This window comes from Myotis daubentonii, chromosome 1, assembly GCF_963259705.1.
Source record: "Myotis daubentonii chromosome 1, mMyoDau2.1, whole genome shotgun sequence".
NCBI classification, from domain to species: Eukaryota; Metazoa; Chordata; class Mammalia; order Chiroptera; family Vespertilionidae; genus Myotis; species Myotis daubentonii.
The window spans coordinates 130,683,074-130,707,491 of NC_081840.1; the positions used below are offsets into that span (position 1 = coordinate 130,683,074).

General features: G+C 47.9%; 1 protein-coding gene across 7 annotated transcripts in view; it reads left to right on the forward strand.

Moving 5' to 3' along the window:
• The window catches only part of FRMD4A (FERM domain containing 4A), a 335,840-nt gene that overhangs the window by 161,980 nt on the left and 149,442 nt on the right, over positions 1-24,418 (forward strand). For all 7 annotated transcript variants that reach the window (XM_059660122.1, XM_059660132.1, XM_059660112.1 and 4 more), the window contains exon 3: positions 19,660-19,754. In XM_059660122.1, the coding sequence (XP_059516105.1) occupies positions 19,660-19,754 (95 nt within the window). The remainder of the gene's footprint in view (positions 1-19,659; positions 19,755-24,418) is intronic.

Below are 24,418 nucleotides of genomic sequence, written 5' to 3' on the forward strand. Positions count from 1 at the left end.
TACTGGTTGCCTCCTGCATGCACCCAGGCCTGGGACTGGGGATCGAACCTACAACCCAGGTACGTGCCTTGACTAGGAATCGAACTTTCAGTGCGTGGGTCAGTGCTCTAACCACCAGCAGGGCTCTGTTGGTTTTTAATTCTCTCTTCTCCACAAGCAGCAGCAGAAACAGGAGTGTGGCTTCCTCATGGTCAAGTGCACAGCATTGGAGTCAAACTCCCCGGGTTTAAAGCCCAGCTCTACCACATCCTTGGAGCAGAATCTCAATCCAACTGAACATTAGAATCCACTGATCCCTTGGTGCTGGGGTCCAACCCCAGCAGGTCCAGGGGTCCCCAAAGGTGTGGACGGAGTCGGCAAAGAAGGAATGACGCGGAGACAGTGTTCAGTTGATCAGCAGCCTAGCCAGGATCTCTAGCCAGGATCTCCAGCCAAGTTCTGTCTTTTATTGTCTTGTTACATCTGTATTTATACCAGTTGATTTTAATCCTGTCAATTTCTAATCCAAAGGTTAGGGCATTTCTTATCTCCATTCCAGGGAGTAAAGATTATGTAGCTTAAGGGTGATTGTTCGTAGTTAAAGTGATTAACTACTCACCTGGCACTTAGTTAATGGGTTTTATTCCCTCCCTAACTTCAGGAAAAAATCCCTACCTGGGGAAACAACCTTTCTTGGAGAGGTGACCTTGGTTAAAACACATAGTGCTAAGAAGGTGAGCAAACATATTAAGAACAGTATGCCATATACGCCAGGTCCCTTGAAACATATGCTGTGCAGATGTTTCTTCCCTGCAGTGACTGTGTCAAGCAGCAAGGATGGACTGGCTTCCAGCACCTGGGCCCCTCGTAGACTAATTAAGCCAGACCCTCTCTAGGTGGGCCTTGGGAAGCTTCCCAGGTGACCCTCCTATGCAGCCAAGGCTGGGACTCACTAATTTAGAACATCCCGGTGACACTCTGCCCAGACTCCTGTCTGCTGTCTGGAACCTCCAGCTCTGCACCGAGCACCAGGCACATTTGGAGAAACAGCTTTTAGAGGACAGTCTACAGTCCTGGACTTTGTTACTGCTGTTGGTGCACCAGGAGGGCACTTTATTCAAGTAGTTGAAAGCACAGCCTTGGATGTATCTTTTTGAAAAAATTATTGATTTTTAGGGGGAGAGAGAGGGTAGAGAGAGGGAGAGAGAGAGAGAGAGAGAGAGAGACTTGTTGTTTCACTTATTTATGCATTCATTGGTAGATTCTTGTATGTGTCCTGGCCAGGATCGAACCCACAACTTGGCATATCGGGACAACGCTCTAACCAACTGAACAACCCAGCCAGGGCTTAGGATGAACCTGTGAAGAGATGCTGCAAGAGTCAGAGCATCAGGAAGTGCATCAGGGACCCGAATGGAGAGAACCAATTCTCCTGGTCAAATTTTATCACCAGAGCCCACCTCACATGCATTAGAATGCAAGTCAGGGCAGGGTTTGGGTTTTGTTTTCTGTCTATTTTTTCGTCTACTCTCTGACTAAGAAAGGGAAAGTCTTAAAGATGATGTGCCAGGAGGAGATGTTTTTCTGGCTCAGCTATATAGGTCCTGAGCTTCTGGGTTTGATGAATTCTAATAGAGGCATGAGCCCATCAATGCCTGAGCACCATGGCACAGTAACTCGGCCTCTCCCAGTGAACGCAGGCTGTTCCCCTGTGATGACAACTGGGGGAACCGCTGCCTGAAGAAAGCAACGTGGAATGAGGATGTGGGTTGGGTGTAGACCTAAGTCCATAGAGACAGTGAAAGTGGAATTAACAAGCATTCAGTAATAAGCACGTATTGAGAATTGGATTCTGTTTTGTATGTAGTCTTATTTCATCTTCACAACATGCATAAGGTTGGTAGCATTATATGCATTTGGAAAAGAAACTGAGCTCTGAAGAATTAAACTGCTGAGCCATGAGCCATGATTCCAGTTCAGGTCTCTGACTCCAAAATGCTCCCGTGTTCTAACAGTGATCCGTGATTTGGTGCCCAGGTCTCCTGGTGGCAGCTCGTGGGATCAGTATTATCTAGGGGAGCTCTACTGGGAGATCAGAGGTCACATTTGGTTTAAAAACCCAGTAGGGACTGTGCTTTTCTTTGTGCCTCCTTGTCCAGCTGAGAAGTGTCCTGTGCAAAGATGTAAGTCAGGAATAATTTTAAAAATTAGAAGTTACAGTACTAAGTGGACATGTGTTTATGTATATCCCCCCTCCTCACTCCCCCCCCCCACCCCCCCTGGAACATGAACTTACAGGATTAAGCTTCCCTTTCAGCCTCTTATAAAGTGTTAGCCGGCAGTGCGGCAGTGCTGGGGTTCAGTGCAGCTTCGTGCTGGTTCTGCAGGGGTGGAACTAGGCAAAATAAAGCAGTTAGAAGTTGACTGTGTATTACAGCCTTTCTGCTCCTGGTACCACAGAACGCTGGGGCCAGCACGTCAGGACAGCACCTGCATCTCTGATCTTGGCCCAGGGTTCTCTCTCCTGCACCATGAGTTTGGAGAAGCTCTGGGAGGAAGAGATGTCATATTTTCATTATTTCTTCACTGTCTCATTCTGATGCTGGTGCTGTCTCGAATCCCTGACTTCTTTGATAGGAGCCTTTCAGAGAGGTTTTGAAAGGCAGCAGCACAGACAACAGAATCTCTTTTATGCTTGCGACCTGGGCTGAAGGCTGACCCTTCCTTGTGGAAGTGAAGGAAAGGGGGGCGAGGAGTCACAGCTTCCTGCCCAGAGGTCAGTCTGCCTAGCAACCAGTGACACTTGCTGCCACGGGGTCACAGCCTGTGGTGATTTCTCTCTCTGCAGATTGACACACTATTATGAATGTAAAGAGTATTGCTGCGACTCTGGAAAGGAAAATGTAAGGCCTTAAAGAGAGTGAGTGAGGGCAGGATGGGGAAGTTCACGGTCTGACCCCCCATGGGCCATCGCTGGGCGCTAACATGGGACAGGAGGGGTCAGGGGGTGGATCTTCTCACTGAAAGCCTTCCAGCTAATGTTGCAGATGGCCCTGCCAGGCCCCTGATGTATTTTGATGAAAACTGTTTTGACACAAAGAGACAGGCAGGGGACAAGAGCACAGACGGGGATGTGCACCTTCCTCCTGGCTTTTCTTTATTCCCACTTACAGACCCCCCTCCCCACTTCCTCAGCTCCACTTGTTAAGGGTGGTTGGGGTTCACTGGGGAATCCACGGAGAGAAGCGTTGGCCCCAAAGTGGCCCTTTTCCAGGAGAGTCCTGGTGGACAGACAGGGATCCCAGCAGTTGAAGATGCCTGCCTGTGCTTACTGAGGAAGAAGTCTCTGCCGGCTTTGGGAGGCATTGTAATTTGGTGGAGTTAGAACCAGGAGAAGAGATGAACTCCCCCAAGGCCCGTGTGAATATTGAGAAGGGCCTTGACCTGCAAACGGAACTCAGGGGACACTGGTTTTTATCAGTATGAAGGCTTCTCTTGCTCAAATCCTATCTTTACCTCTTCATCCATCCATCCCTCCATCCATCCATCTATCCATCCACACACCCACCTACCCATCATGCAGTCGTTTAACCATGAATATTTGGGCCAGGCTTTGTGGAAACAAAGATATAGAGGACACCATTTCTGCTCCCAAGACAGGGTCATTCTTGGAAAGAAATAGACTGTGACTAAGATGAAACTGCTGTGGGCCGAGTGCATCAGGAAAGGCTGCCGGTCCTCTCTGAGCGGGGAGTCAGCCATCCAGCCGCTAGGTCGGCCAGGGTGGAAGCCAGAGAGAGGGTGTGAGATCAGACGCTCTCCCTGCAGACGCTTACCTCATAGACTTTTGAATAAGAGGTAGTTTGGGCAGTAGGGAGAGAGGGGCATGGTGGTGATGGGAGCAGACATGCAGTGGTGGAGCCCCAGTAAAGAGCAGGGCTCCTCAAGAAGCAAGTCGGAGCAGAGGGACCCACCCCCTGCTCCCTCCTGCTGTCTCACCCACCCTTGAGCATGCGTGCAGGCTGCCCCCTGCCCGCCCGTCTCCAAGGGGGGACTTGCAGACCTACCCAGGAGGAAATGCGGGTCCAGGCCACTCGCTGCCTCCTGGCTGACTGTGCCACACCTCTGATCCATTCCACTCAGATCCAATAGTCCTTGGCCCAGTTCACCTGCTTTCACTTTCTTGAATGTGATTTTTTGCATGCGATTCCTTCTTCTCGTCTTATCAGGCCGCAGAGGGCTGTTTTGTTTTGGCTGAATTGGGGCTGACTTCATATTCCTTATGTGACTTGGCTTCGGAACCAAGACAGAATATCAATGCCAAGCTGCCTAATGGCCGCCTTTAGCATGTGTTAAAAACCTAATAAAATATTGCCTCCAAAATTCCTGGCCGGATTCACTTACATAAATATCTAACATAGGGTCTCTCGCACAATATCCCGTCAGAGTTCAGGAGACCGCTTTACCATCTGCCCTGTGAGGTGGGGTGCACAGAGCTTGTGTACCAGGCGCCGCTGGGGCTGACCTCAGACAGTGCCTGCAAGCTGCATTTCCCTATTCCCGGGGATAGGTTGGTAGGCTGTCTACTGTCCCTTACTTACATGTGGAAGCACACCACACATTCCTTCTTGGGTGCACTTCCAGGAAAAGGCTGTGTGTGTGTGTGTGTGTGTGTGTGTGTGTGAGTGAAAGCCCAGCCTGTTCCTCCGTCCGTCTGCCTGTGCACCCTAGCAAACTCTGCCATTGGCAGCATCAGTCTATCCCGTAACCTGATTGTCTTCAGCGGGCTCTGTCTCATTTATGCCCTTCATCCCTGTTTCTTACAACTTAAAATGGTGTAAGCCTCCTCCAAACCTTCTGGAAGTGGGGGCTGGAGGCTGCAGGTAAGTAGTAAAATAGTATTTTTGATCTGAAAATGAGGGTATTATAAGCTCACCATTTCTCTTTGGACCCCCGCGGCACAGCATCTGCTCGCATCCACTTAATTAGCACGGTACAAGGGAGGGGCTGCCCTGCCTTTGGCATTGTTGCTTGTCTGACTTTAATGAAACTGCTCTTCAGGAATAAATATTTTGCAGCCATGAGTTAATCTTCTCTCCTTCCCCTCCTGGGAAACCAGTACCTGTGCGTGTTTTCATCCCCCTCCCAGTGACGGTGCCTTTTTAATTATATTGAAGATGACATCACCCGGCGGAGCATGGTGCATCTCTCCAGCAAGTACCTGCCAGCAATTTGCAAGAGCCATGGGGAAGGGACCCACAGGGAGGAGATGTGGGGAACTTCCAAGTTAAAATGCTGACAAACATGGGAAAGCCAGTGCCGTGTCTCCACGTATCACTGAAGCAGGAGACTTCTTTCTCTTCTTTCTTTAGCCAGTAAAGGCCATTTTAACCCCAAAGAAGCAGGAGGCAGGGACTGGTGGTGAGAAGGTAAATTACTCCCAGTGTGTGTGGGACACTGGGAGTGGGGAAGGTGTGCCACTCGGGGTGAGTCTGCCTCAGTACGTTCAGTTCCGAGGGAAGTGTCTGCTTTCTGTTCTCCTTACTGTGCGGTGACGCGTTACTCATGCTTCCTGAAGTAAAGGTTAGGACAGTTCACTCAAAAGAGGATTTAGGTTCTGATCAGAGTAGGTCCTTGTCACGTGATGAGGGGATAAGTAATTTCTATGGGAATTCAGTTACCGATTGAAGGAAAAGGGAACCTGCTTTTACTGAGCACCTTCCTTGTACCAGGCACTTTATAAATGATCATTTTTGGAATCCATGCAACAACCCTGTGAAGCAGATATTGTCCTTCTGCTGTTTCAAAGTGAAAAGAAATGCTGACCACTTCTTTAAAAAAAATATATTTTATTGATTTTTTACAGAGAGGAAGGGAGAGAGAGAGTTAGAAACATCGATGAGAGAGAAACATTCATCAGCTGCCTCCTGCACATCTCCTACTGAAGATGTGCCCGCAACCCAGGTACATGCCCTTGACCAGAATCGAACCTGGGACCTTTCAGTCCGCAGGCCGACGCTCTATCCATTGAGCCAAACCGGTTTCGGCATTGCTGACCACTTTACACATCGAATAGAATTGGGTTTTCAAGCCCTGTGGTCTGACCACAAATCCACTGCCTAGATTGCATGAAAAGGGTACTTACGTTTAAAAACCAATCACAGCAGTGCTAGTATATATACACACACACACACTCTTAGTGGGTGTGTAAATGTATGTGTGTGTATATTTTTATTTCACCCCCTTGCACCTCCCTACTCTCACTGCCATCACACTAGAAGGCAAGCCATGTTGTTTGAATACCAGCCAGGCACACTCTAAACAAAGGACAGCAGGTATCATGAGCCACACCCTTATGTACGTTGGAAACATAGCAGCAACCAATTTACCTGTCCCTGAAAATGGCCCCGCCATACTCTTCCTTCCGCCTTATCGCCTTACACACCTTTACTGATGAAACTCCTAAGAGCGCCCAGCTCCCGCTGCTACAGAACTGTCGATTGGACGAAACTGGCCTGAGGCTTCAGGGCCTCCGTGTGAACCGCACAGAGCCTGTTTCAGAGCTCCGATTCCTGTGCTCCTGGACCACACCCTGCTCCGCTCTCCCCTGAGCATCCAGTGATGGGAGTGCTTCCGTATGCAATGTCATGAAGACCTAGAGTTCAAATTGGCCCCCCTGGAAAGGCTGCCAGTTCGGTCCTGGAGAACTCACTTGTAAATATACAGACAGTTTACATCCAGAATAGTCAGTTATTATTCACTGTAGGACAAGGTAGGGTCATAGCAGGGTGTGCAGAGCAGGGTTCTTTTTAAAGGAAAAAAGAAAGGACGTGGTAGACATGACTGAAAGATGCAGCTTGCATCCCAGGAACCTTTGCATCCCCATATTTACTAGAAACATCTCTGAATTCGGGCTGCAGACCTGCCGCTCTGCATGGGAGAGGCACATTGAGTCCTGTGTGTCTTTTGTGTTTTCGCCTCACTGACACAGCTATCATGTCATTAATGCAGAGACGCTGCGAGGGGGCCGCATGGATGCGCTGTCCTTATGACATTGCCCCGAGCAGGCCAGGCTGGAGAGGGGATTTCTATGCTAATCGGCAGGCGCTCCCTAATGAACACCTGCCCGCTGCCCAGAGTCCCGAGGGGCGGGTCCTGAATACAGGGGCTCCCCAGCGGGCTGGCAGAGGTACTTTGCATTTCTGGAGGAGCAGTAATTATGTACGCCTGTCAGAGCCTTCCCGTCGGGCATCATTCAGATGCGTGGAGGAGACTGGCTTCCCAGGCTGATAGCAACCCAACTTCTCTGAACCCAAGGCAGCGTGTATCTTAGCAAAATGAGAAAGAAACAATGTGTAAATAAGAGGGCAAGAACCAGGGAATAAACTAGCCTAAAGAATAGTATAAAGGGGGAGTGGGGTGAGGGGAGACAACTGGGAAACCAAAAGGTTGTTTCCTAGGAGCCCCCATCCTGGGTTAAGGGCAGAGCTAAATGAAAGCAGAGAGAATGGGGAGCAGCTGGCGGCAAATGACTAAAGGAGCCGATTGTGACTGGAGGTGGCGTCAGGAGGCTGGTTAGGAGGAAGAGGCGCACTGAGACAGGGTGAGGGATGGGGACCCCGCATCTCCTTTCCTGGGTTTACAGATAACGCTGCCTAAGTTTGCATCACGGCCTCCTTGGGCGCCAGGAGGCACATGAGGGGTTTGAGACCTGGCCGCTCGCTCTGAGCATATGGCATCTGGTCCCATCCAGCTCCCTCCGGCACCGCTGCCTCTGCCTGGCAGTTCTGTGCTTCAAATCAGCCTGGAGAGTGCAGGTGCCACCCTCTCCTGTGCCGGCTTCCCTGCCAGGCCGGTGCACGGATCAAACAATGGCCTTTGGTCTATCCCACTGTACCAACACACAGCCTTTATTCAGGGTCTACAGTGTGGCAGGCACTGTGCTAGGGTGTGGGCTACAGCATTGCTAAAACCTCCCTGCCCACTGGGAACTTACTGTCTGGCAATATTTTATCACATTTAGGAAAGGCAGCTGCAGGACCTCCCCCCCCCCCCCCCCCCGCTTGGGCTGTGTGTTCCTTGCTGGATCTGTACCCCAGTGCATAAAACCAAAGCTTTGGAGGCGGCCCCAGACTCAAGCCCCTCGGTGTCCTTGGGGGGATTATGACCTTGAGCACTAACATTTCTAAGCCCCAGGGTCCCTGTCAGTAAATGTTGCAGAGCTGCTTTGACAGTTAAATGAGGTGGTATAAGGGAAGCTTGCAGCCCAGAACCAGCGGAGGAGGAGTGTGTGTGTGTGTGGGGGGGGGGAGGGACAGGGGGGGTTGCGGCCTCTACAGGATGACTGTGCTGGCGGGAGGGGGCTGAGGCAGCTAGAGGGGCCAGGAAACCTAGACCTTCATCGAGGGTGTGCCACTGACTGTTTTTTGCCTGCAAGGACCCCATGTCACTGATGCACTTTGGTTTTATTTGTTTTTTTCTCTCTTCCTGCTTCAGAGCTTTGCAGCCTTTCCTGGTGTGTCCTGCTCAGTCCCCGCTTCAGTGGAATAGCAGGAAGGCTGGGCAGGCACTTGGGTCCTGGTCCCACCTGTTCTGGCAGCTGAGCTGACCTCCCTGGTCCCTGGACAGGCTCAGACCCCTGAGACTTAGTTTCCTCCCCTGGAAGTGAAGTGATTTGGGTAGCTGGTCTGTCTGGCTCTTCACGTAATCCAGCATCCATGGGTGACCTCCCCCCGCCCTACTGTGGGGTTACGGTCTTCCAGTTGGCAGCTGCGTGCCTTGGGCAAGTTACTTCTCTCTTGCTTCTGCTTCTTCTCTGTCAGATGGGGTAATCCTGGCATCTACTTCTTGGGTGAGGATTGACCCCATCAGTTCCTGGAAAGCACCTAGGGCAGCACTGGAATCCAGGCCGAACCCAGTAAGCAGAACTTTAGTATTGACCGTGCTTAGACCAGTCTTGCTGAGACAGTCTGCTGCTGGTCACTCCTAAGCTGGGTGGAGATAAAGCATTCATCTCATATGTTGGGGTTCAGGTTGATGGGGACCTCCAAGATAGAGAGATGCACCCGGTGGCAGGACCCATGCAGCGTAGGACCCGCCCCGCCTCCCCAACCTCCCCAACCTCCCCAACCTCCCCAACCTCCCCAACCTCCCCAACCTCCCCAGAAGAGCACAGGCCCCGTGATCCTCCACATCTGCCTGCCTAAAGGAAGCAGCCTCCCAGAGGCCAGGAGCTGCCCAGAGAGGCAGGAAGGGAGCAGCCTCTCAGCTAATCAGCCTGAGCATCAGGGAGGGATGGCAGGGGGCGGGGGGGGGGGAGGGGGGGCGGGCTGAGAGAATAGCCAGACCCTTGTGTGCAGAATGACCTCATGCTTTCTGTCCATCACTGGTGCCCCTCCCCAGGGATACTGCACAGGCAATGAGCATTGTCTGCTTTTTACCCTGCCCCTAGGGGGAGGGCAGGGGCCAGGCTTCAGCTGCTCCAGGAAAGATAATAACAGGCAAGGCTTCAAAGAGGCATCTCTGCTCCTGCATCATTTATGCAGAGCCACCCTTCCCCTCCCTTCAGGTTTTTAGGGAAGTTGGAAAGGAAGGGCAGGCTGGCCATGCTCAGCACCCAACCGACTGTTCCTGCCTGCTCCGTGGTTGCAGCGACTTTTACAGGGCAGGGAAGCACCTCCATGGGTCCAGGGGCCCAGCAGTGCCATCAGGGCAGGTGGATGTGGCCCAGCCCTGGAGCTGTCACCTGTCAGCCCAGAGGTCACTGTGTGCAAAGCAAAGTGTGCAAAACAGCCTTGGGGAGGAGGGAGAGGTGACAGGGTCAGTCTTCGGAGGTTTCTGAAAGCTGAGAGGGGAAATATTCAATGTTTTAAATGTTTTAATATGGTCAGTTCAGGAGTGACAGGTCCATTGATTTAGAATCTAGGAGATGCCCAAGGGAATGGTGGGTGACAGAAAGGGGCTTGAGGGGAGAATTCACCCAGGCGAAACCCACTGTGCCATAGACTGCCCCGGTCAGCTCTGAGACAAAGCTGTCCACCTGCATGTGACTTCCTGGTCCACATCACTGTGGCCTAAAGACAGAATTCAAGTATTAGTAACGGGCTTTCAACTGAGATCCAAGTTTACTCACAGCTCAAAAACCAACAAATACTGAATTTCCCGTGATTAAGAAGTCTGTGCCAAGCGCTATGGCAGTGGTTCTCAACCTTCTGGCCCTTTAAATACAGTTCCTCATGTTGTGACCCAACCATAAAATTATTTTCGTTGCTACTTCATAGCTGTAATGTTGCTACTGTTATGAATCGTATTGTAAATATCTGATATGCAGGATGGTCTTAGGCGACCCCTGTGAAAGGGTTGTTCGACCGCCAAAGGGGTCGCGACCCACAGGTTGAGAACTGCTGTGCTATGGGGCTAAGAAATGTTTGGGGTTTCAGTCTGAGGGTGTGTATGAGTTTTCTGTGGCTGCTGTAACAATCATCACCAACTTGGTGGCTTAACATAACAGAAAAGGGATCTTTCACAGCTCTGGAAGGCAGACGTCTAAATCAGGCTGTCAGCAGAGCCATGCTGGAGGCTGGAGGGCAAAATCCGATCCTCGCCTCTTCTAGCTGCTCCTGGCTTCCAGCCTTGCTTGACAGTGGCTTCATCACTCCCAACTCTGCCTCTGTCTTCACATGGCCTTCTCTTATGTGTCTCTTTGTCAAAATAGCCACTGTCTCTCCCAACCCAGTTGCATTCAGGGCCCACCTGGATAATCCAGGATAAGGTCCTCTTCTCAGGAATCTTAATCCCAGCCTTTGTAAAGTTAGGTAATATTCACAGGTTCCAGGGACTAAAATGTGGGCATATCATTTTGGAGGCCACCAGTGGCCAACTACAAGGTGTAACAAGTCATGTCACACAAAATCCACTCACTGTGTTGATAGCATTATTGACAGTAGCCAAAACAGGGAAGCAACCTTAGTGTCTAGTGACAGATGACGGGATAAACAAAATGTGTTCTCATCATACCACAGAATATTAGTCACCCTTCAAAAGGAAGGAAATCCAAATACCTGCTACAACATAAATGAACCTTGAGGACATATGCTAAGTGAAGTAAGCCATTCATAAAAGGATAAATTTTAAGATTCCACTCATCTGACATATCTAAAGTAATCAAATTCATAGAGAAAGTAGAATGGTTATTAGGGACTGGTGGGAGGGGGAGTAGGAAGTTGTTGTTTAATGGGGACAGGGGTCTGTCTTACAAGATAAAAAGTTTTAGAGGTGAGTTGCACAACAATGCAAGTAGACTTAACAATACTGCACTATATACTTAAAAATGGTTAGGATTGTCAATTTTTGGCTATGTTTATTTTACCACAATTAAACATTTTTTCAATTAAATTTATCTCAGCACAACAGCATGCACACCAAGGGTGAATAAGGTACATACATGTGGTAAATGTTAGAGGAATTCAGAGGAGAAAGACACCATTTGGAGGTGGGAGGGTCATGGAAGTCTTCCTGGAAGAAGTGGCCTTGAGCAAGATAAAATGTAAATGGGAAGGGGGAGGAGAGAGGATGGAGTGAACAAGGATATGGAAATACAAATGAGATTGGTGTTTGTTTTCTTTAGTCCAATGCTAATAGATTGCACACAAATGAGTGATTTGGTAGGTAATTAGGCAGAATGGAGATAGGCTAGGCAAATTGGGCCCATATTCAGGGTAGTCTTAAATATCAGGCTGACATTTGATACCATTTACAAGCTTATTATCGTAATTCATAATGGATTCATAGAGCACTCCCTCTGTGCCAGGCACTGTCCTTTGCACCTTATGCACATCGATATTGACTCACTTAATCCTCAGAACAGCCTGGATGGTATAAGCATCATCTTTTTGCAGCTGAGAAAACGGAGGCACCGAGAAGTTAAGTGACCTGCCTGAGATGATATAAGAAAGGTGGAATATGTTAACTTACTGATTTAAGAGATCAAGGTGGGATCCGGAATGGTCATAAAGCTTTTTCAAGTGGGTAAACAGACCCTTGAGAAGGCTGGGCAGCCTTTAGGGAAGGAAGAAGCTACATTTAATAATAACATAAAGAATAATATTTTGGGGCAGGAATCCATTCCATCAACCTAGTCCATCATTTCACAGGCGAGAGCACTGAGGCCCAGAGAGGTGATAAAGTTTGTCTGAGAGTCTCTGTCTGGGAGGTGACCATGTGAAGTTCAAAGTGGTGGTTTAATGGGTGCGGGATGGTACAAATATTCTGTGGAGGACTGAGGGGTGCCAGGGTGCTACCTCATTAGATTTCTGTCCCCAGACTTTGTCCAAACAGCTCACAGAGATCAGCTTAAAGGCTTGTGGTACGGGTGTGTGCCTGGAGCACTTCAGGGTCCTGCGCTCTGTGAAGTGTTCTTTTGTCATTACTGTCTGATCCTGTCTCAGAAGGAGGCGGAGAAGTAGGCAGGCCTGTTTTCCAGAGCCCCGTGTGTGCTGATCTGTGCAGGGTTTCCCACTGGAAAAGTCCAGAGCCCTCGGGGACTCGGATTTGGGTTGCAGAGTCGGACCAGTGATGACGAGGAGTTATTCCGCCCTCCTCCCAGACGCTATTGAGGGAATAAAGTTAATTACAGGCTGAGAGAAAGTCAGTCTTAAATGTACAGGGTGGGGCAAAAGTAGGTTACAGTTGTTCTTGGAAATGATGCAATAATTAATAAATAATAACACAGAAATAAACTCACATACTCACAACTGTAAACCTACTTTTGTCCCACCATGTAGTGACCTCATAGGGCCTGCATCACCAGTGACGCAGCACAGGCTGCTTCTAACCCTGTTTTGCTCGGGCCCATGTTGAGGCCCTGCCCAGTTTGTCCTGTAGAACTTGACTGGGCTACTGCCTCCCTGGCCTCACTCCCAGCCAGATCCCTGCAAACTCCACAGATGTTTATAGTGCAAGTAATTGTCGAATTATAATCAGCAGGATTCTGTAAACATCCCTTCAAAGTACATAAGAGCATAAAGCTTTCTGCTTACCCAGCAATTTCTCTAAATTAGTTTAAGGAAAGTTTGGAACAATGTACTACATTAATCATCATCGCGTCAAGGTAGGGTATTGTCTTACCTTGAGTTTCCTGAGTTTGCAAGCTCAGGAAATCACAGGGCTGATGCCTTAAACCAACTGTACAGAGAAGTAAAAGGTTTTATGCCCGATCAGTCAGGATGAGCTAGGTTGTGTTGTTGATGACAGACAACCCCAAATATCTCAGCAGTTTTACAAGGTTTATTTCTCACTTACGTTACACGTCCATCCGTTTAGTGGGAGTGCTGTCACTGATGGAGGGAAAGACAGAGGGTGGCTTCTTAAATTATTATTATTGAGGTATAATTGATATGTAACATTATAATAGCTTCAGGTGTACAACATGATACATGATGCAGTAATTGTATAGGGTATGGCTTTCAAAGGGACTTAAAATTTGAGAGTTGTAACATCCACATCTTCCAGGATCTGTTATCAATCCCTTCAATGGGACTAACTTAAAACACTTTTTAAGTAACGACAGGCATCCAAATGGATGCAGTCATTGAAAAGAGTGAGATCATGTTTATTCTGGCGATGATGCTGTTGCTCAAATCCTTTTGGTTGCCTTCAGCTTATGAGTCGCCAAGAAAATTCATTATGTGTTCACTATAGAAATCCCAATACAAAGAGTTTTGTGTCAACAGGCTAAATCACAGGGTTAGGTCACCATGGAAAGGCCAAAAGTCTGTCTCCAAGAGGCTCCTAGGTGGCTGCATTACTCTGGTGACTTCCTCAAGGTGCTGAATCGGACTTTTAGCTCTGTAGGCTCAGGGAAGACTCACATTAACCAAATTCAAAGTACTGATTACATATAAATCACTACCACACTCTAAACTGTCAGTGCTGATGTCGGAATGCCAGTGTACTGGGTTCACTGAGCGTTGTAAGCCTCATCCAGACATACCCCGCCCTTCCCCCCCAAGTCCAGCCCATGATCCTTGACCGCTCACCCCGGAAACAGAGGCAGCATGGCAGAGGGTTAATGGCGATCTCTGACACCAGCTTGATTTCGTTGGGAATCCTGGCTTTGCTGTGACCCAGCCCCTGACAGCTCCAGGTGGGAGTCTTCATTGGCAAAGGAATGACAGCCTCTTATTTCAGACTAGAGGCCCAGTGCACAACATTCGTGCACTGGAGGGGGCATTCCCTCAGCCTGGCCTGCACCCTCTCACAGTCCAGGACCCCTTGAGGGATGTCTGCCTACTGGCTTAGGCCCACTTCCCGCAGTCGGACATGCCCTGAGGGGTCCTTAGTGTTGAGACAGAGGTGCGAGAGGCTCCTGCCTTCACCACTGCGGCTGAGCGACGCTCCCCCTGTGGGAGTGCATTGACCACCAGGGGCCAGCTTCTGCATTGAGCATCTGCCCCCTGGTAGTCAATATGCATCATAGCGACTGGTCATTCCACTGTTTGGTTGATTTGCATATTAGGGTTTTATTATATAGGATGGTCCCACAAGCATGTATGATGGTCAGCACCATGTCTAAGACAGCAGTGCCTCAGCAAGATCTTTGGAAGCTATTTGAAGGAGAGCTAAATAGGTAATTTGAGTGTTTAATATGATCAGCTAAAGTAGCCCCATTGCTACCACATAAAAGGACCACATCTCCCCTCCCTTTTCCAAACTGCTTCTCCAGCCTCTCCTCACATACACCTTCCATTCACCCTGCCCTCTCCATGGAATGATCACTGTATTTACTCCTGTTATGTCTGTTCTAGCCCTGAGAGTACATTCATGCTCCACATAATGTTTAAGTCAGTGATGGACCACATACATGACCCATAAGATTATAATGGAGCAGAACAATTCCTATCGCCTAGTGATGTCATAGTCCATGCAATGGTCTCAACACTTTACCCACATGTTTGAGGTGATGCTGATGTAAGCAAACCACTGCTCTTCCAGTTAGATAAAAGTGTGATCCACACAGTTATGTACAGTACATAATACTTGATATATATAATTATGTACAGTATATAATACTTGACAATAAATATGTTACTGGCTTATGTATTTATTATGCTTTTTATCATTATGTTAGTGTACTCTTTCTGCTCATATATAAAACAGTTTTCTGTAACACAGTGTGCCATGTTGTGCTGGCAGCAGCCTCAAACATCTCATGCTTACCTTGTCTCTTGATTGCCATCATTTTCTCTTGTGCTTGATTTAACCTCATGCTCTTTTGTACAGTAACATGCTGTACAGGCTCGGAGCCTGGGAGCGTTAGGCTATGCCGTGCAGCCTGGGTGTGTAGAAGGCTGTACCGTGCAGGTTGTGTATTGCCCCACTCAGTATTGCACAACAGTGAGATCACCTAAGGACAGATTTCTCAGAATATATCCTGATTGGTAAGTGGTGCATGACCATAATTCTTTCTCTTCCTGGGTAAATTTATGTTTCTCTAACCAGTTCTATTGAGATGTTGGCTTTAAAGTTTACCTCTCAAAGAGAAGGCAATCTTATTTCTATCATTTCTAAGTCAGGGCTGGAAACCTCACCATGACCCTCAAGAACCCACAATAATTACTTTATAGTCACACCTCATGGTATAAACCAGTTTGACTCAGCATGCTCACCTCCTCCCCCCTCTCTGTCCCCATTCAGTACACTTGACTTCAAGTGACATTAGCCAATGGGAAAAACAAGTTCATTCTGAGAGCAAGAAAATGTATTAATAGTGAGGATGCTTTTATAAATGGGACACAAGCTTCAAAGGCAAACCCAAAGATTATAAAAAAGTGTTTTAAGAAATAGCAGGCATCGTAGAAACACTGTGGCTATTATGAAAGGGGTGGCAATCATTTGGACAGATAGATTATGCAATTTAAAAATCTGCCGTGCTGCCTTATATTCAGTCACAACCTTAAATGCTTTGTATCTGGGCAGCCAGGTGCCTGCGGGGGGTGGAGGTGGTGCCGGCAGCAGCTCATAGCAAGCACAGCTAGAAGCCTCAGGAGCCCCCTCCTCTCGGATTCTACTTTGTAATTGATCAGAGATGTTCTGAGATGGGCCACGCGTGCCACACTGCATTCCGCGTGGTAGGTTGCCACTATTTATGAAGGAGGGTCTTACATAGAGCCTTGCATTCCCTGTTTGCTTTTCCACTTTTTCAAATTTTAGTGTGGACGCAAGTATAGAATATTAGATGGCTTTGATTTATCAGGATGGGTTCTCCAGTTAATTTACATCTTCTGGGGGGAGGAAGCTCTGCCCTCAATTCAAACCCTCTGTTGTCCTTTCCTGCTGTTTCACTGGTAAACTGGAGGTTGTTGAGGCCTAGAGGCTGGCACCCTGTGAGCCCAGGAGCCAGGCAGCAAGGGGGAACCATCTGCTTTGGCTTTTTCAAAGGAACATCGGCCCTTACTTTGTGCCCCTGGGAAAATATAAGTCCTCACTGGCAAGCTATATGCTGCTCGTTTTATATCTCCTGCAGTGCGGGCTCGTGCAGTGCCCATATTAGACACTCCAGTGTTGAACCAAAGGGCGTGCACCTGTCTTCGTCTGCTGGGGCTGCTGTGACAAAACACTAGGTCGCTTAAACAACAGAAATGTATTTTCTCACAGTTCTGGAGGCTGGAAGTGGGAGATCAGGATCCACCCTGGAAGGGCTCTCTTTCTGGTGTGCCTCCTCACTGCGCCCTCTCACGGTGGAGAGAAAGTGCAAGCAAGCCCTCTGGTGTCTCCTCTTATAAGGACACTAATCCCATCATGGGGCTGCCCTCATCTAATCATCTTCCAATGGCCCAGTCTCCAGAGATCATCACATCGGGGTTAGGCCTCAACATAACATGTGAATTTCTTTGGGGACACAGTGCAGTACAGAGCAGTGCCCAAAATAAGAAATTAGACTGTCTCTTTTTTTTTAATACCTTCGCCCATTTCAGCCTTCCACCTCCTCAGCAATCACTGATCTGTTCTCTGTATTAGGAGTTATTTTTAAATTTTTTAAGGTTCCACATATAAGTGAGATTATAATGGAATTCATCTTTGTCTGACTTATTTCACTTAGCATAATACACTCAGGTCCACCCATGCTGTTGCAAATGGCAGGATTTCCTTCCTTTGTGTATCTGAATAATATTCCATTGTACATATTCACCATCTCTTCTTTCTCCATTCATCAATTGATGGACACTTAGGTTGATTCCATGTCTCAGCTATTATGAATAATGTGCCATTGAACATGGGGGTGCATGTACCTTTTTGAATTGGTATTTTTGTTTCCCCTGGATAAGTACCCAGAAGTAGAATTGCTGGATCATATGGTAATTCTAAAACTGTCAAGTAGACTTTGATTTGCATGTCTTATCCACTGCCCTAACAGAGAAGTGCAACAGAGTAGCCGCCGGAAGAGGAAATACACTCAGGAAGGCTATACATGCACATACATGTACATACACAAACAAGCATACGTTTTCTCTTCTGGAATCTGTTTTTGCTCTGAGCTTGGAGACATCCAGCAAGTGAGCTTGGGATGGAGTAGTTGTCATAGAGCAAAGGCAATGCATTTGCATATACCTGACCTGGGAGCTCATTTAGAAATGACTCTTCCCAGGTAGTCCTGTGTTTCCATCGGACAGAGCCTGGTAGCTGTGGTCATGTCAACAGGGATGGACCCAAGCTAATGAGGTATGGACAGTGCAGGCATCTACATGATTTCATGCCTAAAGCTCTGGGAACTCCTTTACATTGGGAGAGATGCTTAGGAATGATCTTATGCTAAAAACCTTCATAGGTAAAGGCTCATCTTTTCCTTTGGAAAGGCAAATGGAAGGTGCATTTTCAGTTTATTCGTAAACATTCCCAAGGCCCTTTGGCCATAGCTTTAACATTTCTTGCAGAAAGATACTTTCATTGTTTGGATTTTTAATTATGGGATCACAGAGCATGTTCAAGGGTGGAGCCAGGATTCAGATCCCGCCCCAGTACTTAAACAGAGATGTTTAGTCTGTGGGCCCCTGTCTTCTCCCTGTACAGTGATGGGACCACCTTCTGGGGCTGTGATGAGGTTTAAGGAGACTAGTATTTGTAAAGTGCTTGGAGCAGGGCCTGGCCCATAGCAAATACTGTATAAGTATATGTTAAATACATATATTAATAGATATTGTATAATATGTAATCTATTGATTATGACATTAATATAAGTATGATATGTTAAACATATTTTAAGTAGATAATTAATATATTTTAAATAAATATACATTACAATACATATTACATATGTAACATAAAATATCCTATATAATAAAAGCCTAATACAGTAGGTCCTCGGGTTACGTCAGAGATCCATTCCTACAGCGTGACATAATGTGATTTCGCCGTAAGTCAGAACCCACCTACATAAGCACCTACATCACTCACACACATGAAGCACATACACAGCAGTAATGAAGTGAAACAGTGAAAGAAATTTAAAAGAGCCCTAACTGGCTTGACTCAGTGGATAGAGCATTGGCCTGTGGACTGAAGGGTCCCGGGTTCGATTCCGGTCAAGGGCATGTACCTTGGTTGCGGGCACATCCCCAGTGGGGAGTGTGCAGGAGGCAGCTGATCGATGTTTCTCTCTCCTCGATGTTTCTGACTCTCTATCCCTCTCCCTTCCTCTCTGTAAAAAATCAATAAAATATGTTTAAAAAAAATAAATTTAAAAGAAAGATAACAATTCCTGATCTTGTGGTAAATAAATAATAAAAACATAAAGCACATATCTCAAAATGACGGAACTTTTTTTTTTATATAAATAAATGGGAGATGGCGCGGTAACCACGAAAAAACGTAGGTCGAGTCTGACATAACCCGAGGACTGTCTGTATGCAAATCGACCCTTGCTATGATGCGCACTGACCACCAGGGGGCAGATGCTCAACACAGGAGCTGCCCCCAGCCTGTAGGCCCCAGGCCATCCAAGGCAGGTGCCAGCAGGGGGCGACCAGAGGCAGCCGGAGGCGGAGCCAGGGGGCAAAGCCGGCCTGCAGGAGGCAGTGGGGGACAGAATCAGCAAGCAGGCAGTGCCAAGCTGGCCAAGGCAGGTGCCAGCAGGGGCCATCCCCCTCCCCAAGTCGCCCCGCCAGTCGCCCCACAGATTGGCCCTGATCCCCGGCCAGGACGAATTTTCAAGCCTCTAGTATATTATAGAATATAGAATATATTCATTATATTAATATTAATATAATTAAATATATGTTAAAACATATATTATAAAAATATAAATATGATATATGTTAAACATATAATTTGTATATTTATCATATATATATATGTATTTTTTTTAAGTAAGGCATCTTTCTGTTCAGTGTGAAACGTTCTCCTGTGTGGGGACGGAGAGCCCCAGGGCTGATAGCCTATCCATGAGCAAGTGCCGTTTGTAGTAGAAAAAACTAGGAACAAGGCAGAAGGTCTCCATCTGTACCTGGCTGTTTACTCAGTGGGCCTTCATTATCCACTCCTTTGGGTTTTATAAGAATCATTTGCATCGATGTACTAGGGCTTTGAGACACTGCATTTAAAAAAATTATGTAAATCAGAAATTGCCTGTTTTAGGAAATGTGATCTCTCATCACTTACCCTTTCTCCATTTTGTTTTCCCTCCAGCCCAAGCTTTTGGCCAAGGAGCTGCTTGACCTCGTGGCATCTCACTTCAATCTGAAGGAAAAGGAATACTTTGGAATAGCCTTCACAGATGAGACGTAAGTGCCCCATGAGCCCTCCGGACTTGACAGGAAACTGGAGATCACAACTGTCCCAACTGTCAGAATGAGCTCGGCTGCAGGCCACGGGGTCCTGTGGGAAGGGGTCAGTCCAAGTTCATCATTTGAATTTCAAAGGCCTTGTGATCATGCCCGGAATGGCCAAAGGATGTAATCAGGGTGATGCTCATATTGTGAAATTATTAGGTAAACTAGTTCCTATAATCAAATTGCAGATTGTGTTCAGAACTGAAATGCCTTTTTGTTTGTTTGTTTGTTTTAAGTAGATTTGTATGAGTTTGTTTTCTATTAAAGTTAAATGAAAACTTCTGGAAAGTCAACTTTTCTCTCCAGTGTTGGAATAACAATAACAGGAAATGAATTTAATGATAAATTCAAAATGAAAAGTATCTGTGCAGTTTCACTGTCTAAGCTGAAATAGAGAAAATAAAAATCAGGAATTCAATCACTCATCGGATGAAAAGTACATTTGCTTTAAAGACCTTTCAGTTTGGCTCTATAAAGAGGTGTTTTACAACACAAGTAAGGAAATCTTCACTAAAATTTCAATTTTCTTCTTTTTTAAAAAATATGTTTTTATTTCAGGAAGAGAGAGGGGGAGGGAGAGAGAGATAGAAACATCAGTGATGAGAGAGAAACATCAATCAGCTGCCTCCTGCACGCCCCCTACTGGGGATTGAGTCTACAATCCAGGGATGTGCCCTGGCAGGGAATCGAACCTTCGTTCATAGGTGGACGCTCAACCATTGAGCCGCACAGACCGGGCTAATTTCCTTCTTAATATACTGTTAGCAAAAGAATATGGTAAAAACCTGCGCAGACTACTAGGTAAGAATGTGTTCTAAGCAAATATGTAATGCTTTTCTTCCCTCTGAGTGTATACACACACATATACACACACTCCTGCAATCTTTAGAATTACAGAGATGATACTCTAAAATACTAATAGATCAGGCTTGGGTTGGTGGCTGGACAGGACAGTGTAGGCGAGGCCATGAGCTATTGGCTAGATGAGCCGTCAAGGCAGGATGGGCTCGAAGCAAGGGCGGGAGGCAGCCACAGTGGGAGTAGGGGAGGTGATCAGGTATGTCTGCACCTTGATACTCTGAGCCTGGGAACCGTAAATCCAGACCCTGGAAGCAAAAGGTGGTGTAAATTGGCACTGTCTTGGACAAACTGGAACATCCAATTGCCTTCTGAATTAGCAACAGTTCAGATGGTGGGGTGATCGGGGTACAGGCAGCGGGAGCAGTCGCATCTTCCTCAAGAAAGCCGGGAGGAACCAGGTCAGCCCTGGCCCTGATCCTGTCAGGAACTGGGCCAGAGGAAGGCAGGAGTGGTGGCCCTGGTCTAGAAGGATCGCCGTGCCTGTGGGTAGAGCCAAGTAAGCCGACTGTGAAAGGAGGGCTGTGGTGGGAAGGATCCAGCCTAGTGGTGGGAAAAATGCTTTTAAACAAATACACATTGAGAACAGCTACTTTCAAAAGTGCAGGTGTTTCTACCCTTTCTCCTGTAACCCCCCCCCCCAATTGGTATTCATACGTTTGTCACTAAAAGGAACCCAGAAGTTTCGATTAATTATATCCCATCATTTACATTTCCCAAGTACCGTTACTCTTCTCAAAGATGCCATGACCTCTACACGAGTCCCACTGAGACCTCCCTTTTGAATAAATAAGAATCTAAGAGTGAGCAGGTTGAGCTGTGCTAAGGAGGGAGAACTACGCCTGCTGAGTATGTCACATCACTGCCCAACGGCACCTGCAGGAGTGGCTGCAGGTAGAAAGCCATTCTCCTGGATGGGCTAGAGCAGGCACACGTCACAGAAAGGAGAGTGGGGCGTGCAGCACAGACCACTCACCCATCGAGTGGTGCCAGGTCTGGGCTGCCCTGGTCCCCTGGGTTGGCCAGGAAAGCTTGTGTGTGCATGTGTGTGAGGCCAGGCCTGTGGAAGGTGTCCCCCACCCTGGAGTGGAATTGGCCGATGGAGGGCTCTGTGGGGGGTGGTGAGGAAGAGGATATGAGCTATCTCCTGGCACAGCGCAGAGAAAGTGTGGTCACCACCACCCCTTCACTCAAGTCTGGGTGGGAGCGTTTCTTCAGCAATTGCAGGAGCAGCCAGAGGCCAGCAGATCAGTGGAAAAGTGCAACAGCTGCAGACAGTTCCTGAAAAAGAACTGGCAGGTGGACCTGACTCATGGGGGAAACGGCGAGTGTCAGGGCCCCCAGGAAATTAAGGACTGGAGACAGAAACAAAGGGGACGGCCGTGACTCAGGACAAAGTCATGGCCTGACAACATCTGGGGCCAAGGGACGTTGGCTGGTGGCCTCTTTGATAATCTGAACTTTTCTCCTTTTCCTGGTAAGAAAGGAAAGAATGAAAGCTGTGCCTGTGGGTGTGACTTACTCTAGAGCAGTGGTTCTCAACCTTGGCTGCACATTAGAATCACCTGGGAATCTTTTTAAAATCCTGATTTCTGGGCCTCATCCTCCAGAAATTCTGTTTCTTTGTTACTAATGTTGTGGCCCCACCCCATAACAAAGAAACAGAATTTCCGGAGGATGAGGTTCAGAAATCAGGATTGTAAAAAGATTCCCAGGTGATTCTAATGGGCAGCCAAGGTTGAGAACCACTGCTCTAGAGGGTGAAGGGCTATGTTATATGTGCCCCTGGACACTAACATAAGATCTTTCAATAACCGTATTTTCAAATTGTGCATTGTACTGGGACATGTACTGTGACATGAACTGTGTGTGTGTGTGCATGCCTGTGTGAGTGCATGTGTGGTTTCTGCAGGAGCTTACACTCTGTATTTTATAATCAAATGCAGATGAAGTTTCATTCTTTATTCCAGCCCATGGTATATCCCAGGGGTGGGCAAACTTTTTGACTCGAGGGCCACAATGGGTTCTTAAACTGGACCAGAGGGCCGGAACAAAAGCATAGATGGAGTGTTTGTGTGAACTAATATAAATTCAAAGTAAACATCTACACTAATAAAAGAGAAAAATGGTAATTGGCGTATGGCGATACCCTTTTCATTGGCTTATCAGGGCTATATGCAAATTAACTGCCAACTAAGATTGGCAGTTAACTGCCAACAAGATGGCGGTTAATTTGCATATGTAGGCACAATGCAGGGAGGCAAAAGGGAAAGCAGGAAGAAGCCCCCTGCCACTGACAGTGATCGGAAACCCAGGGGGGAGCTAAGAACTGGGGGGCAGGGCAAAGGCGGCCCTGGGGCCGCCTTTGCCCTGCCCCCCAGCCATGATCGGAGAATCAGGCGCCTTTGCCGCCCTGGCCAGTGATAGCAGGAAGTAGGGGTGGAGCCAGCGATGGGAGCTGGGCACGGTCGAAGCTGGCAGTCCCAGGAGCTAGGGGTCCCTTGCCTGGGCCTAAAGCGGAGCCCACGATCGCGGGGCCGCTGCAGCTGCAGGTCCCTGCTGCCGGGGCTGGACTGCAGCTGCGGGTCCCCGCTGCCCGGGCCGGACGCCTAGGCCAGAGGCGTTAGGCCTGGGCAGGGGTGGAGCCTGCAACCGCGGGGAGCTGGGGGTCCCCTGCCCAGGCCTGACACCTCTGCCGGAGGCCTCAAGCCTGGTCAAGGGGCCGATCTGGTGATTGGTGATCGGAGGGTGATGAGGGTCAACTCCTCTGGCCGAGGCATCAGGCCTGGGCGGGGGCCAGAGCCAGTGATCAGGGGGAGATGGGGGTCCCCTGTCCAAGCCTGACACCTCTGGCGGAGGCGTCAGGCCTGGGCAAGGGGCAGAGCCAGCAATCGGAGGGGTCTGGGGGTCCCCTGCCCAGGCCTGATGCCTGGGCCAGAGGCATCAGGCCTGGGCTGGGAGCAGAACCAGTGATGGGGGGAAATGAGGGTCCCCTGCCCAGGCCTGATGCCTCTGGCCCAGGAGTCAGGCTGGGCAAGGGGCTGATCCTGCGATTGGAAGGTGATGGGGGTCAACGCCTGAGGGCTCCCAGTATGTGAGAGGGGGCAGGCTGGGCTGAGGGACACTCCCCCCACACACACCCAGTGCACGAATTTCGTGCACCGGGCCCCTAGTCATTACATAAAAGGGCACGGTCTTTTTTTTTTTTTTAGTTTTATTCATTTCAAACGGGCTGGATCCGGCCCATGGGCCGTAGTTTGCCCATGGCTGGTATATCCTTTGTATTGCCTATTTCCTCATGCAAAATCAAGCAAGACTAACACTTAGAAAGTGTTGTAAGCTGTAAAATGCTGTAGAAGTATAAGATATTACCACCAGCGTTATAACTCCTTAGAGTAGAATATATGAGTCTTTCAGTATTAACTGCTGTTGATGACATTTGTAGGATCTAGTTGAGGCTGGAGAGAAGATATATAGAGCAGAATGCAGATAGGAAATTGGAAGTGTATTTATGCTTTTCTTCTCCATAAGTTGTGCTTATGAATAAAGTATCCAAGTACACAGTGAAAGACTTTATGTCCACAGATATTTAATATTGTTAGTTAATCCACAATGTTGTAGCATCAGTACTAACTCCACCTTTCCTTCTCTTTTCTAAATTTAATTTTTAAACATTATATTTTGAAATAATTAGATTTGCAGAAAAATTGCAAAGGTAGTACAGAGTTCCACATACCCTTCACCCAGCATCCCCAAAT